General features: G+C 41.7%; 1 protein-coding gene across 1 annotated transcript in view; it reads right to left on the reverse strand.

Annotated features, from left to right (window-relative positions):
- The window catches only part of LOC133168180 (seizure protein 6 homolog), a 57,294-nt gene extending 41,514 nt beyond the window's left edge, over positions 1-15,780 (reverse strand). Inside the window, exon 1 of the mRNA XM_061299523.1 lies at positions 15,440-15,780. Coding sequence (XP_061155507.1) covers positions 15,440-15,527 — 88 coding nt within the window. The 5' untranslated portion in view covers positions 15,528-15,780. The remainder of the gene's footprint in view (positions 1-15,439) is intronic.
- Positions 15,781-16,027: the final 247 nt, after the last annotated feature.

Genomic DNA, 16,027 nt, shown 5'->3' on the forward strand with positions numbered 1-16,027 from the left:
CGGTCGCACGGAGCCATCTATAAAAAGGCTACGGACGAAACAAGACAACCCGCGAGAAGCATATAATCAATAAAATAAGGCTCCCTGTGTATCGAGGCAATACTCAAAGGTGCAATTATTATTATTTTTCAGCACTCGTTAGAAAAAAAAAACATCCACGCTCGTGGCATTGTTATGTATGGAGGGGGGGGGATGGATCATAGGGCAAACTAGGACTCAGCTCTTGGTTATATACTATATGATGTACTGAAGATATAATTTTCTTAGCAAAATTGCTCAGTTGTACAACAATAACTGAAGATATACATTATGCACTTAGAAAAATGGATCTACCTGGAATCATGGAGACATGACTGATAATGTCCAGCATTGATTCCCATCATGTCACTTGCTCTGTTTGAGATTGTTTCAACAAGGAAGGATCCATTTTAAAGATGGAAGCCATCTTTTTAACAACATATTCAATTAAAATACATGTAAGACTTTCAGTTTGAAAAAGGTTTGTAAGGGTAGATCATGGGGGCAAAATCATTTGAAAATTCCAAAAATAAAGAATGAATAAAATACGTATTTAAGCACCGTCTTGTCAAAGTTTAATTTTCAATGCAGCAGGGCTCGTTGCTCCTCCTTTAAAGGCCATCGCCGAGCACACGTAATGTCGAGGGCAACAAGATTCATGTTGTCGCGGCACATGAATTGGTATATCCGAATCAAAACACACCCAGGGACCACTAGTTGTTATTCAGGACGGCCATAAATAAATCTTCACCGCGATTGGTTGGATGGACTCAAGAGGACATGCACTGTATGTCACTTTGATTTAGGGGACTGAAGGGTGGCTGGTAATAGAGTGCACACGTTTGACGAGGGCCTTGAGGTCACGTGTCTTTGAGTCCTGCCCTTTGAATCAGCCTCGCCTCGCCTCGCCTCGCCTCACCTGCCCTGCCCTGCCTTGCTCGTTGTTACAGGTGAGGCTAATCAGAGACATTGGCATTGGGTCCGTGCGGTGGGACCTGAATAAAACATGAAGCAAAAAAATTTAATCAAGGCGAGGGCATCTGCCGCAGTCTCTGGCTGCCGGTACGACGACGCCGGCTTTTCACCACATGTGTCCTCATACTAATGACAAGCCTAAAAGGAGGCAGAGGGCAACCTCTTCTCATAATCAAAGTGTTTTTATTCATGACATGTCTATTAATTAGTTTGGAATAGTCAGCACTATGAGCTCAGGAGAATTTAAATTGGCTGAAAAGGATTTGCCCTTTCTCAGACGAGCCAATGATTTCTTGGCACGCCTTTTGCAACAGAGAGGGACAAAGAGTCGGTTGGCGCTTGTAGATGAGAAGACAAGGACAGAGAAAGGGGCGGGCGTCTTTCTGTCTGCCGGTTGTCTGTCCGTCTGGCCTCTCACTTGCTCTTTCACCGGGAGTGACTCGTAGACCTCATAAAGCACCGGTGCCAGAGAAATTGAAACCGTCACTAGTATTGGTACAGTTAAAATATACGTACAGTTCTGTATCACTCCAAGGTACAGAATATACTGTGTATCGGTTTGATTAAAGTAGCCGTATTTGAGCCCACAAAATGGAATATCGCGAACTCTAATAACTGACATACCAACATCTGTTCAAAGATGCCATAAATGTATTAATTGTTGGTTTACCGTTATTTGTCAAAACAACATAGATTCTTCGGTTAAAAAAAATATTGAAAATTAAGGGGGTCGTATTATTATATACAGGTACAGCAAAATAATAATTTGACAAAATGTTGCCTTTTAAATTGGAGTCTAAATATTTGGAGAGACCTAATCTACTTTTCATTGATCCAGGTTTGGGTAACCTTCAGTTTAGCACACCGCAGGTTGCAGTATAAAATTCTGTATATCCCATTACAACAAAGCGCAACCCTAATTATTGCAAAAAAGGCCTTTGAAATATGTATTTCCTATTGTCATTTCAAAAAGTAGTTTTGCGCAATACATACATAAATAGATGCTTCCACTTCAAGCAGGACTTAATTATATGTCTTCCGTGATGGATTAATCGCTGTCCTCTGTGAGTCTCCTCCGCAGACAAAAGACGATTAATGCCTTCCTATGTCTGCTGTCATTAGTGCCGACTTTTCCGTGACAATACCACCTGAGCCATTTTTCTCATTCAAACTGTGTCAAATTTGACGCAAGAACATTAGAGCGTTATAATCAAGAGGGAAAGAAATCGACGTCCAATATTGACGCTTGTCAAGACGTAATCGACAGTGATATTTTAGTCACGCTAGATGACGAAACAGGAGACTAATTGTTTGCTAAATCTCATTTCATACTCCCAATGTGAAATCAGGCAGGCACGCGGAGCAACATGCAACAATGGCCTGGCTCGCTGAGTAACACCAAATTATCTTTCCCTAGGCTTAATTATTCATTAGGCAAACATAATTAATTTAAGACGCTTCTCTCACAAGGGAGCTTTAAAATAAAGGCCAAGAAGGACAGTGTTACGCTTAATGATTAACTCAACGTAGTATTGAGCCAAGATGCTGCCGCGGTCTGAAAGTTTTAGTAGCTTACCAATTGTCGCCAAGAATTTTCTGAGGCTCATTATGCTAAAAACTGCTTAAACCTACAAGTAGAATATTGCATGAAGCTGCATTAAAAAAGAAAGGCGCTCAGTATCCTCTTCCCTGAAATTACTTATACGACAACAGATTCATGCAATTAAGAGTAACCTGCTTTATTTTCCGGCCTGCACTTGAACACATCATTTAGCAAACCCTCTGGCTTGTCTTCAAGGACTGTGGGGGTTTGCGACAATATCGCTGAATGCATCTCTTTTTCTCCATTGCATCTCCAGGTCCCACACGTTTACCAAGAGAGATGGCTAATTATACACAGTGAGCACAAAGACACCAACTTTGCCCTCCGTTGTTCTCTTCATCTTTCCATCCGTCCCTGGATGTTCGGGACTCTAGCGAAAGCATCTTAGCGAGACAGCGTGGGCTTTGATCTGTCTTCTATTCGCTGCTGAGCTTTCAGATCAATCAGATGCATGGCGGGTTTGTCTTCGCTAACAATTCCGCGGGGAGCAAGAGACAAAGAGCAAACATACGAAAAGTGCCTTTTGAGATCCATTTGCAGTAATGACGCAGCTGTCTGTCGGCTGAATTCGCGGATTGACCCTTTTTCATGTTTCATCCTTTTGGGCTGCTCCATTCCAAATAATCTTTACGGTCTTCTTTCTACGAAGTATTTCCATCATCCTATTCATATTTTTTTTATCATGGTATCGCTAGTCCTTTTACAGATTAGGCCATGTCTTCATTTATTTTTTCCAAGAACATTTGTTTGAAGTTGTTTCTAGCCACCATTACCATGGAAACAAATGTTTATTTTCATGTACTAGCTGTATTTACATGACAAATTGGGGGGCAAAGAAGTGGTTCTACTGGAGTACAAAACATGGCTTATGTGTATTTTAAAAGCTAGCGACTGGCACTTCCCTCTAATGATGAGGGATATAGAGAGAGAAGCGATACAGAAAACTGGAAACACGCCTCGGATGTGCGCCCCACTATTTGAGAAGCACTGACTTAAACGTTGTTGTTACCGTGATGCCTCCCCCCCCCCCCCCCCCACCCGTGTGCTCCGTTTCGTCACTACCATATATGTGCATCCACACAAACAGCCAGCATTCCTGGATCTCAGCCAGGAATGGTCCCTGCAGCCCCTCAGCTGAAGCATCTTTGTCAAACTCAGTTAGCTGCCTCCGAGGGGAAACACCTCCTTTCACAGTAATTCTCCAACTATTCACCTCATGCCCCTGCCTCTCCCTCAGCCATCTCATCAATCCACATGGCAACAAAGGTAAACAGCATCACACCTTCCAGATAGGCCTTTGCTGTTTTGTTGACACGATGTATGTGCGAGCCACCCACACCTCGGGTGAGCAGCTCACAGGACGAACTGTGCTTCATTTACTGAAGGTAATTGCACTGGTGCCAAGCGGTGCAGAGATATACTTATTTATTGATATATTTACTTTCCCCCCGCTTTTCTAAAACTTTGACAGGACTTGTTTACTTAATGGAAGATTGTGATTTGACAGAGACGCATCACAAAAAAACAACTGAGAGTGAGAATGGGAGTGACAGTAGCCTAAATTGTGTGAACCTAGACATTATTGAACATCACTTGGCTTGAAAGGGAAAAAGTAGAGGGAAGGAAGAAACGTGACAGTAGGTCACTGTAAATATGAATTTTCAGTCGCCATAAAAGACGATTCTATACTTCTCTTGACATATTTTAAAAATTGCTTTTTTTTGGAATCCGTATAAACAGCACTCGCACTAAATCTTCAGCTTGCTGTCGCTATGACAACTACCTGCCTTCATACACACACACCCGTGATGCAATGGTGCTGCGGTCATAATGAGGAATTCACTCTGGTCAGCCAAGTAATGTCGGTTTCATCGCACCGTGTGAACGTTCAGGAAGTTAATGATGGATATATGCTTTCATCTTAGAAGAATACAAAAATCCAAAACGGTGTTGAACAGGTGGCTGTTTGACTTTGATCTGCTGTGTCTTTCTGGCCTTTATGTTAGGGACATTGGAGCCTCTGCCCCAGATTTCTCTGGAAACTGCTTTGTAAGTATGACACGATTTATGCTGATGCTTTACCGGGCCCAACACATTCGAACGGCCAACAAGTGACTAATAGAGTTATAACGAAAAAGAAATAACTCCAAGTAAATTGAATCAGTAAGGTTTCAGTGAATAATTGTCATTTTAAAGGGTCTTTTGTGTCAACGTTGTTCTACTTTCTCAATGTAGAGCTTTCTATTCAACACTGTATGTGCACTCCTAATTTCAGCATGTGGGGAGAAATAACTTGTCGAAGAACTGTAAATAAAAAGCTGTCAGCGCTGGTGTTTAATAAAAAAAGAAATACTTTATTATTTCTCCCATCTTTCTAGAGTTCTCTTGGGGTTTTTTTTTTTCAAAAAGGGATAATATCAAATTGGTTACTGTTTTGTTTGCTTTTCAAAGTGTTAATATAAAAAAAGGCCACAATGTTTGGTTGATTGTGAAACATCAGAGGTCAGAACCATGAGTGTGTCAAATAACGAGAAATCCATTTCATGCACCATTAACTATACTATTTATCCTATTCATCTAAAATAGTATCTAATATATTTTTTCATTTTTGTCTTGTTCAAGTCTATTTCAGATGAGTGGTAGGTGACAGCCCTATTTACCAGCCTCCACTCCTTCCAGGAGTCAGCTTTACCTGTAGATTTGCTCTTCTGTTATTTCTTCCGTCCTCATGACTCACGCGTGTCCACGAGTTGAGTGTGCTTCTATGATACCGTTCCTACTCCCGTTCATGTCAACACCCACGCTCACTGGTTAACAATGAAATTTTCACTCAATCTCAGCCAATCATCAGCACTCACGCGGTTGCCATGTTCCCCTCGTTGCAGTCACATTATAAATCAATAACACAAAGCTATCATTGCGCTAGCAGCGTCATGTTACATGCTACTGCCTTTGCATGTCGTCAGCACGGGTTTGCTTCCAGGCCAGGAATAATATATGGGTGGGTTGTGTCAGGAAGGGCATCTGGTGTAAAAAACGTGCCAAACAAATCATCAGTGACTCGCTGTGGCGGCGCCTGATGGGAAAGGCCCAAAGTCATAACAACAAGAAATTCATCATGATTCCCTACATTTTTCTGAAAATGGCATTTGCTCTTCAGCATGTGAGTGTGTGTTGTATTAATGGACATATGGAACAAATCCCTTCATCATTTGCATAATTAATTGAATTGTCCAACATGGTTTGCACGTGATATTGTTAAGACGTCCTCGCAATTTAGCTCAACCACTTCTGAGTTCAACCGCTATGCCTTCATTTGAAGTGTGACCTTTAAAGTTTGCTGTTAAGAGAATCACACAAGGGAGTATTAAATTGATATAAATCATTCATCGTCATCTCGGTTTACTGTGCCCGCGCTGCGTGAAAGGCCGTGTCCTTGGCAAGAATCGGCTCTTACTGTCACAATCCCTTTTCATCTGTTTGCTTTTATAATTCAGATGTAATCCCAGCACACACACAGAGCAAGGCTTCATGAAGTGAATTTTGCGTACGCTCCTCTTGGCAAGCTGCCGAGCTGTGTTTAGCTACTGATTTCTGGGTTAAATAAGTCAAACAGGGATCTGAAATGTTATACATTAATTAGCACATATTCAACTTCAAAATCTGAGGGTCTACATTTTTTTTCACTTGGACGGAGATCACATTTTTAAAAGGGGGAACTGAAGGACTTTATGACAGTATTTTAGCATTTTGTTAACCACATTTATATCTTCCCCACTCTGGGGTCAGAAAATGTATTCCCGCATACAAAGCCTTTGAAACAAAATCTCTGTTCATATGAAAGCGTGTCGGCAGCCTGTTAAGTGAAGTTGAAAACTGCGAACATGTCTAAAAGTATCCGCAAGCGTCCTTAATACTTCACTGGAAAACACCGTAACTATGATATTCAACGGAAGGTTGAGTCATGAGGTAAATTATCGGAAACCCAAAATATGAAACTGCCGCTGCCGCGCCGTGTTGTCAGAAACCACCGGGTTTGATGTGATGCCAATTGATGCCATCTCTATAAACAGCACTCGAGCAGCGATGAGGCCATTTCCGATTCTATGTGTGTAACCCGGCTTGCATTGTGACGACTGAGGTTAATCCACAATGCAGCCAGTGTTGTATTATTCGTCACGTCCACCCTTAAATGTCAGCCGGTGTTTACTTTATAAGCCGCAACGTAAAAAAAGAGGAAACACAACACAATCGCATTCCACATAAATGTCATGATCTCACTAGAAAAGTTTGGTTCACGGAATATATACAAAATGTCACTGTTCTATAACGTGAGCTCCATCTTCGTAACATACCTCTGTGATGGTGTCATTGTTGCGGCACATTGCTTCATAGCAAATTAGTCATTTTTATATGCACCACTTCTGACAAATGTAATGTCAGTATCATCACAAGCACAAAAAGATCCTGTTTAGCAGTCAGCACTTTGGTCCACCTGCGCGGCAGCTGTTCCCTTGCTCACTAATCCATTCTTTAGCCATGAGGTTTTCTTCAAAGGCATCTTGCTGCTCTGACAGATGGAAACCATGACAATGAGCCAGCTTCAATCACTAGCACAGGCACCGGTCTCGCTTGCGACCGACAGACACCCGCCCGACCGCGCAGCAGTTGCTCAGAGTGGTGATGTTCGATACGTTTCGAGACGGAGGTCGATGTGAGAACCTCTAAATTATACAAAAGGCTCCCGGGGGGGACCTCATTTCAATACATCTCACCAAAGAGAGACTCAAAGACATCACGGCCTGACTACCGCATGGGTTTTGTGTGGACTCAAAACACCGGCTGGAAGATTGAACTGAAATGGATTGATGGCATACCTACAGTGCTGTTCTTCACAATGGCATTCTGGTAACATGCTGTCTCCAATATACACTTTTTGTGGTTGGATTTTGAACTAGCTACTTCCTGGTCCCAAAGGTTTCCAAATATAAATTGCTTCAGATCAGTTTGTGTTCACTTTCTGGTTCAGTTTGCGCCAATGCTAGATTTAATAATACGTCCATTCAATCATATTGACACCACACCTCTCGCATTCATTTTTTTGCACTGACAATATATTGTAATAGCTCTTTGTAAAAATATCTCTTGCTAAAAAGGAACAACTCATGGTATGTGTTTAGATCGTATCAGACTGTGGTAAAATGCTTTGTAGTTTTACCAAAGTAATACATCACACTAAATCTGATCTAAACAGCTGTGAAAGGAGTGGAAAAAGGGTGGGGGTGTTTAAATTAAAAGTTTCTTGAGACCCTACACACTTTCTTCTCTTGTTTGTCTTAACTATTTTCAATTACTCATGGCGATACAATTCCCTTCCTTGATCTATCCACAGCACTGTTATCTTTCTCTACTACTTATAATATGTTTACTCATCCCAATGAATTCAATTACATCTTTTCAGAGGAAATTACTGCGGGGGTGGCACCACCCGCCAGAGGTCAAGACTAACGGTGAATACTAAAACTACTCCCCCAAACACATTACACAGCCTATTACCTGCTGCTTTCCACACAGCGCTGAGCCACCCCACATGTGCCTTCCCGCTGCCACAGATGAAATGCTTTCTAGATGGAATCTGGCATAGAGAAGAGGGGATGAGTGCAGGCGCTGTCCCCAAGCCTAATCGTTTCAGAGAGGCATCCCCATTGCAGCCACAAAGCACGCCAGTCCAGATTAGAGAGGTGTGTTCACAGACAGGCTGAGCGTGAAAGGTGCAGAAAGCTGCCTCGGCCTGAGGGAGCGGCGAACGGGTTCTCCTTTTTCTTTTGCCACCCAGCGCCATCGATTGGGTGCCAGGCCAACGGCAACGCAGGTGGAAAGCAAGTTGACGTGCTGCCTTAACAAAGTGATGGCAGTGATCTCTTCATTTACACCTGTTGTTATTTGTACACAGAATAGGAAGTTTCGGAAAATACCCGATTGCCCATCGACTAACAGTCTATATGTGCCATAATCACAATCACATCTATGAAGGATATAGAGTCTTCGAAACATTTGACCCGAGATGCATTTTTGGTCAATGTGGAAAGAAGTCCGAGTACCATGATAAAACTCACAGGCGTGAGGAGAATATGCAAACCCCCACACGGGTGGACCCGAGTATAGATTTAAACCCAGAACGCTTTGACGAACCACAGCGTTGCCAGTTTCATTTTTTTTCACTCTTTTTGCAGTGACCCAGGAGATGATTGCAGTAAGTCAAACAATTGGCTCTTGCAGAAACCTCTCGCGTACTTATCTGGAACCCATTTCAGGCCCATCCAATCTGTGAGACTGATTATACAAACAGGAGAGAAATGCTTATGGGGGAATAGCCCGTTTCTTCTCCCTGCAATGGGTTCTACACCAGCGGCAAGCCATCATTATCGTCATTAGAATCGAGATTTATAAATGGAATACACTCCAGAGTTGGTTGCCAAAAAAAAGGAAAATCAAAATAAATGGCCGTTAGAGTTGGGCATTGAGAATCAAAAATCCAGAGGACCCGGACGGAACCAACGTTCAGCAATCATTCAGAGTCAGAAGTCTGGTGCTAAATTTCAATTCCAAATTGTTCTCCAAGCTTCATCTATGCGCCACCCTCCCTGAGATCACTGAGGTTCATTTAGCCGCGCGATACTTTTTCCACCGTGAGAATCCAAAAGCATCCCCGCCAAAATATTCTTTGCCATTTGACAAATAAACCTTCACACTCCATGCGGCGAGGACTCAAATTAGGATGCATGCAACATTCTGGTGGAGCGAGAGAGGCATTTGCACATGAAGAGATGAAAATGAGTCGCATTCAGCCAAGCTGTGAGCTCCACCTAGGAGGCGGTGAAAGAGACGGAGACTAGCACAGAAAGGGGCCAAGGAAGGCCTGTGCTGCAGCCTTGGAGGGCTTCCTGGTGTAATGACTCTCATTTAGAAGTGACAGGGCTTGGTAAAATTAAACTAATTATGACAGCACACAGATGCTGAATAGCCCTTGATGAACTTAATCACCAGCAATCCAACAAACAGGTGTTGCGTGATTTCTGTTACCTCCCCTCAAATTACGGGTGACGCCGCTTGAAGAAACGGCAAGAATAATTTTCTATTCAACCCCTCCAAAATGGGGAACTAGTCTTTTGGATTGCAATGTTACAAATAACACATTCAGTGTTGGTAGACGTGAAATACCATTAAAGGAATATTCAGTGGGAATTTGACCTTCAAAATAACTATTTTACAACCATTGTATGATTTGCCTGCTTGTGATAAAGGGAATTTAAAATTTGCCATTCCGACTCCAGATGACCTCTTTTTGTTGTCGAATATTCCTGGACCAGCCACGACATCTTAACGTTTCTGCTCAGAGTTGAACAATAAAGTCAATCAGCTAGTGAGATCAATTTGTCAGTGAACAACTGCACATTGGCCACCGTTCATTTGTATTTAGCACAGTGATTGAAAAGTAAATTAGCGTGTGGGAGGAGCCCTGGAGAAAACGTTTTTTTGCGAATAGAACATGGCCAAGTAATGAATAACCTTTATCAATCTACTAATCCCTCATCCAGTATGAGGAAATGGATCCTGCACTTAAACAACGAAGGCAGACGTTATTATTAGCATGTGAATTACAAGCCTCCATCTTGGAGACATTTTTTATACCTTGAGTGGGATGTCATGGAGAGCACCGTCAACTGCTCATAACTCATTTAATGAGCTTTAGGATAGATAAAACATGCCTGACTCTCTGACTCCCAGCACACCGCTGACCATTGTTAACTGGAAGCCATAATGTGTCGGCATAAAGATAATAGGCTTGGCTGAATGTCGTTAAACTTTATAAAACTCTAAAGGTGGCTTTGCAGGGCTGATGAAAATTCAAATGTCTATTAAGATTTTAATAGACCTGATGATATGAATATGTAGCTTCTTTCCAATACTACTATAATTCTTTCTTGGAATTTTGTAATTGTGTCTTTTGTGTGTGCGTGCGTGTGTGTGTGTGTGTGTGTGTGTGTGTGCGTGTGTGTGCACGTGCGCACGTGTGTGTGTACTTGTAAATATATATGTATGTGTATATATGTACTAATCCCTCGCTACATCGCGGTTTGTTTATTGCGGTTTCACTACATTGTGGAATTTTTTCAAAATTAAAAATACATTTAAAAGTCACAATAAAACTTCAGATGAGCTGGTGGTTTTTGGAACCAATTATCCACGCTAAAGGAGGGATTACTGTATAACTACCGTTTTTTTCCGTGTATAGTGCGCAATATTTTACTAATTTATTGTCCTAAAATCTGGGGTGCGTATTATACATGGGTACAAAGAAAAAAAAATTTAATTTATTTTTTTTTTTTTTTTTTTTTAAATAAAGTCATGGTACAACAAAACCAACAACAGGACTGACCGACAAAGTCGTGGAACAAAAAGACAGGGTGACATTACCAAAGACAGGAACAGAATGACAGTAACACATGCAATGATCCAACGGTGAGCGAGGGGCAGACAGGACTTAAATACAAAACACGTTACATCGATTGAGGTGACACAGGAAGAGCGGGGTGACACGAACAGAAACTATGGCAACCTAGACACGTAGCAAAACTGGGGACGAGACACGACAAATCTCCCCCGAAATAAAACTCACCTTTCTTCTTGTTTGTTGTCAATCGCGCATCGCATTCAGCCATCCTGCCCAACACACTTAGTAAAATTCATAATTGACGACACATCGTTTGATGCGATGGTGCAATCCTCAATGGTGTGTTATTGTCAAATATTGTTTGTTTTTTAATCTCCATCGCGGACCGGACGTCATACGGAGGCCGCCATTACAGATGCGCAGAACGGTTGCGCAAGACACGTCAGCTATATAAAGAGCGAGAGTTCAGTTCTCCACCTATTAGTTTCAATTCACAGTTTAATTAGCAGTTTCAATCAGCAAATAACAAAATGCGTATTACAGGTAATATTTTATTTCACAACACTTTGCCTTGTTCCTTTCGTCTCTGCTGTTCATTTCAAACACGCTCCATATGACCGCAATGCTCTTGTATCAGACGCTCGCTCGATCACCTGCTAGTTTGCCGTCTGCCACAATGTACCCTACACAAATCCGAAACATTTGTTGCGGCTCCGAGTCACGACGAGGGGCAAGTTTTGGTTTCCAAGGGTGTTTTTATTCCTCTTCAACGTCTCTCCCATACAGAGCCGCCGTGTGCGCACGGAGCGCGGTGGTGCGTTTAGGGGCAGTCGGAGAAATCAACGCCAACAAAAAAAATGACATCCAGCCTAGTTAAGACCATACCAAAGACTTTAAAAATGGGACCCATTGCCTCCCTGCGTATGTGACGATCTTTGGGACTTAAAAAAAAAAAAAAAAAAAAGAAAATTAAAAAAAAAAATTAAAAAAATTCATAAAAATTGGGTGCGTATTATACATGGGTACAAGCTTTTTTCCAGCATCAGCATGCCATTGTTAGGGGTGCGTACTATACATGGGGGCGCACTATACACGGAAAAAAAAACGGTAATTATTCACATACCGTGTTTTTCCATGCATAATGCGCAAAATTTAACAAATTTACTGTCCTAAAATCTGGGGTGCGCCTTATGCATGGGTACAACAACTTTTGAAGAAAATCTCCCTCGAAATAAAACTTGAAATCACACCTTTCTTCTTGTTTGTTGTCAATCGCGCATCACATTCAGCCATCCTGCCCAACACACTTAGTCAGTAAAATCCAAAATTGACGACACATCGTTTGATGCGATGGTGCAATCCTTGATGGTGTGTTATTGTCAAATATTGTTTGTTTTTTAATCTCCATCGCAAACCGGATATCATACGAAGGCCGCCATTACAGATGCGCAGAACGGATGCGCAAGACACGTCAGCTATATAAAGAGCGAGAGTTCAGTTCTCTACCTAAATACGTATTACAGGTAATATTTTATTTCACAACACTTTGCTTTGTTCCTTTCTTCTCTGCTGTTCACTTCGAACACGCTCCATACGAACGCAATGCTCTCGTATCAGACGCTTGCTCGATCACCTGCTCGTTTGCTGGCACAATGTACCCAACACAAACCCGAAACATTTCTACGCTATCGAGTTTGCTAGCGCATGCGCAGTGATACTGACCGGCAGAATAACATCCGGTTGTTCCCAAAAATGATCTTTTTTCTGAAATAATTTTACGTTTACGGACTTAAGAGTCAAAATTTGGGTGCGTATTATACATGGGTACAGGCTTTTTTCCAGCATCAACATGCCATTTTTAGGGTGCGTATTATGCACGGGGGTGCATTATGCATGGAAAACACGGTATTCTGCATGTCATGATGTCACAGTGTGTCTCGCTTATCGAGCTCATTAAGTTATCAAGGCAAATGTTTTAGATAACTATCCTCTTCTTTCTGCAACGACAATGAAAATCTGATGCCACGACTTTGAATAAAAATAAGATGAGGCAAAGCACACTAATTAACAAAAGGTGATATGAAAGCATTGTTGATTAGCTGTGTACATCGTTACAAGTTTGTTGCATTATGCTCTCAATTATATATTGTTTCTATTTTTTGATTCATTTATTATTTCTTGGTATGACAGAAACTGTTGATTGATGGTCTCCGTGAAGAGTGTGAAGTGAAGAGACATCAATTAATTAAGTGGGTGGGTTAATAAAGAGCCCTCCTGCAGTAGCAGTAGTAGTTGCTGTGAGTGGTTTGTCAACAGAGCTGATGGTCCTCCTCAATTTTCTATTTCATTTTATTTTTATCCACGAGTTCGGTGCAATTGCGAGGGTTTCACACAAGTACCTGCTGCTCTATGGCTAGTCTGAAGTTAATAAAATCTTAAAACCAAATACGTCAAGAAACAGGTAGCAAACTGAGTCAACTTGCCAACATGCGAAGCAAGCCCAAGCATGCACATTATTTTACCTTTGTGAAACACGGAAAACCTTAGTGATTAAAAATTGAAAAACTATGAGCGAGCTTTTGCCGACTAAGCGGCAAATTCACTAATGGAACGTGTACAATTTTATTTTTGCCTCCTGCGTTTTCCTTGTCCCTGGAGGTTTGAGTGCTGAACACACGGCACAGGTGTGTTCCAGGGGCTGAAAACACTCAATTATTCCTCCATCTTCCTCAATGACCATCGCGGGTTCTGCATTCGCATTTACTCAATCAAACATTTCAGAAAATGCCTGTTAAGGGTAATAATACAAGTGATTGCATTTGCACTTGGGTAGAAAGTCTAGTCGGGTAATAGAGCACATTTCCTCCACCTGATATTCAATCAGTGGGGTTTTGTTTTGTTGATACTGTCATATATTGTGGCAGGCGCTGCACTCCAATTGCACCTCATTTTAGATGGGCTGAGATTGGGCCAACGCAATATGAATTCATTTTCGCTGCTCTTATATTGTTTAGTTTTAGACCTATTTTCCCATTTTCAGCACGAGGCAGGAAAGGCTGCACTTAAACAGGGTTTCACAAAGCAACACTCATAGAATGGCATCCATTCACAAAGATCTGCTTTTGAACTGGAGAGGTTTTTTCTAATTAATACACCACAATTTTAAGGGGAAGATATCGAACTGCCTCGCTTCTAAATATGTCATTATTTTCTGACGAAATGACGGCACTCGTATTGCATAGATTTCAAGTTGAGAAGGACGTCATTCTAAAAGAGTGCTGGTTGTAAGGATGAAGACGAGGGCAGATGCACAATAGAAAAATAATTAGGACGAGGCCACCGTGCATGAATTCATTGCCACTTCCAACAAGCACTCAACTGTGTCAAACAGCTTGGTCAATAATCTTCAGCAATTCGTGAGGATTAGCGTCTTATTACCGAACACCGTCTGTCACACAGACCTCAGCGGCCAAATAAGTAGGCACTCTGGCTTCTTTTTTTTTTCTGTACTCCAATCAACTCACATACACCCCCTTTTGTCAAATTGATCGACAATGCAAGGTTGACCATAATAGCCCCTTTGATTGATTTGTGGCCAATTAAAATGAGTTTCTTGGTGCGTTGTGCTTTATTAAAGAGTCATGGCGTGTTTTGATGGACAGGAAGCAACTGAGCGTTTCACCCCCTGGCTGTATAAAGATCAATTTATAGTAATATTTAATAAAATATTTGTAATATTTTGTTTGCAATGGAGTCGGTGGAATTTTTTTTTCCATTCTCTGCTCACTTTAGGAGTTTATCATCCTTTAACAATCAGTATTTGCGTGACAGTGATCCACATTTACCATGATATGTGTGTAAAGGCAAAGTGCTGAAAAATGTCTAATGGATCTGCCTGCTGTATGTTGGATTATATTGTTCTATTCTGTTTTGCACCATTACTTTAGTCTGTACAGATGATTAATCAATATCCATTCTTGATGAGCCATTAAGTTTGGGGAGTAAGTCAATGAATGAATTTAAAATGCAGGTTTAGCTTTCTCCTCTGTAATTCGGTTTCATTTAGTTGACACGTTTGTATAGTTGTTTATATTTAATAGATATTTATGACGAGACATTCAAGAATAAGTCAGCAGATGACTTTTTAAAACACAAGTTTAGCTTCCTTTTAGCGAAATTTGATTTCATTTGCTCATCTTGGTTTATACTTTTTTTTAAACGAAATGCGTAATGTTTGTTTTTTCACGTTTTATTGTAACATCAAAAGAATAAATACATATTAAAGATAGCCCCGCTTGCTTCGTTATAGACATCAACACCGTGGACAGCGGCGTTGTTTTGTTAGACTCACGGACAACATCCGAAACAAAGTGCACGCAAGTTCGTACCTCGTCCGCGGCTCGTGGTCACGGCAGATGCGAGAAGCCACAGCGCCAGCATGCTCGTCAACGTGCCAGCTCGTCTTGTACAATTCATCTCTTCTTAAATCGAGGGCGCGCGGCTGCAAAATAACGTCCTTGTGTCGGAGGAGCGGAAAAAAAACAACAACGCGGGGAAAGCAACCCGTGAGATTTGAAGGTCCGTCAAAAATGCAAAGTTGAATCCGTGACGCTTTTTGGCCGCTTCACTTGGTTGATTTGCCCGTGAGACGACAGGCGATAATAATCAAGTGAAACGCGGAGGTCCTGGTTTAATTCGGACGCTCACTAAGCGGATTGTGGCTGCGAGAGCTGGCGGCACATTGGACGAAGACAGCAGAGCGAGTCGACAGCACCAAGGACAGCTCCTACTCCTAGCGTCAGAAGACGGAACAACCTCTGTGGAGTTTTTTGGGTGGGGGGTCTTCGCCGTGCCTTTGTATCGCCGGACACACCATTAGGAACGCGTGGCTACATACAATCGAGCAAGCTTTTCTGTTTTAATCGCCCTTCTCACAAGTGTCAATTTGTCAGTACAATTGTAAATAGCAGAAAAAT

This window comes from Syngnathus typhle, linkage group LG15 (genome assembly GCF_033458585.1).
Source record: "Syngnathus typhle isolate RoL2023-S1 ecotype Sweden linkage group LG15, RoL_Styp_1.0, whole genome shotgun sequence".
Classification (NCBI taxonomy): domain Eukaryota; kingdom Metazoa; phylum Chordata; class Actinopteri; order Syngnathiformes; family Syngnathidae; genus Syngnathus; species Syngnathus typhle.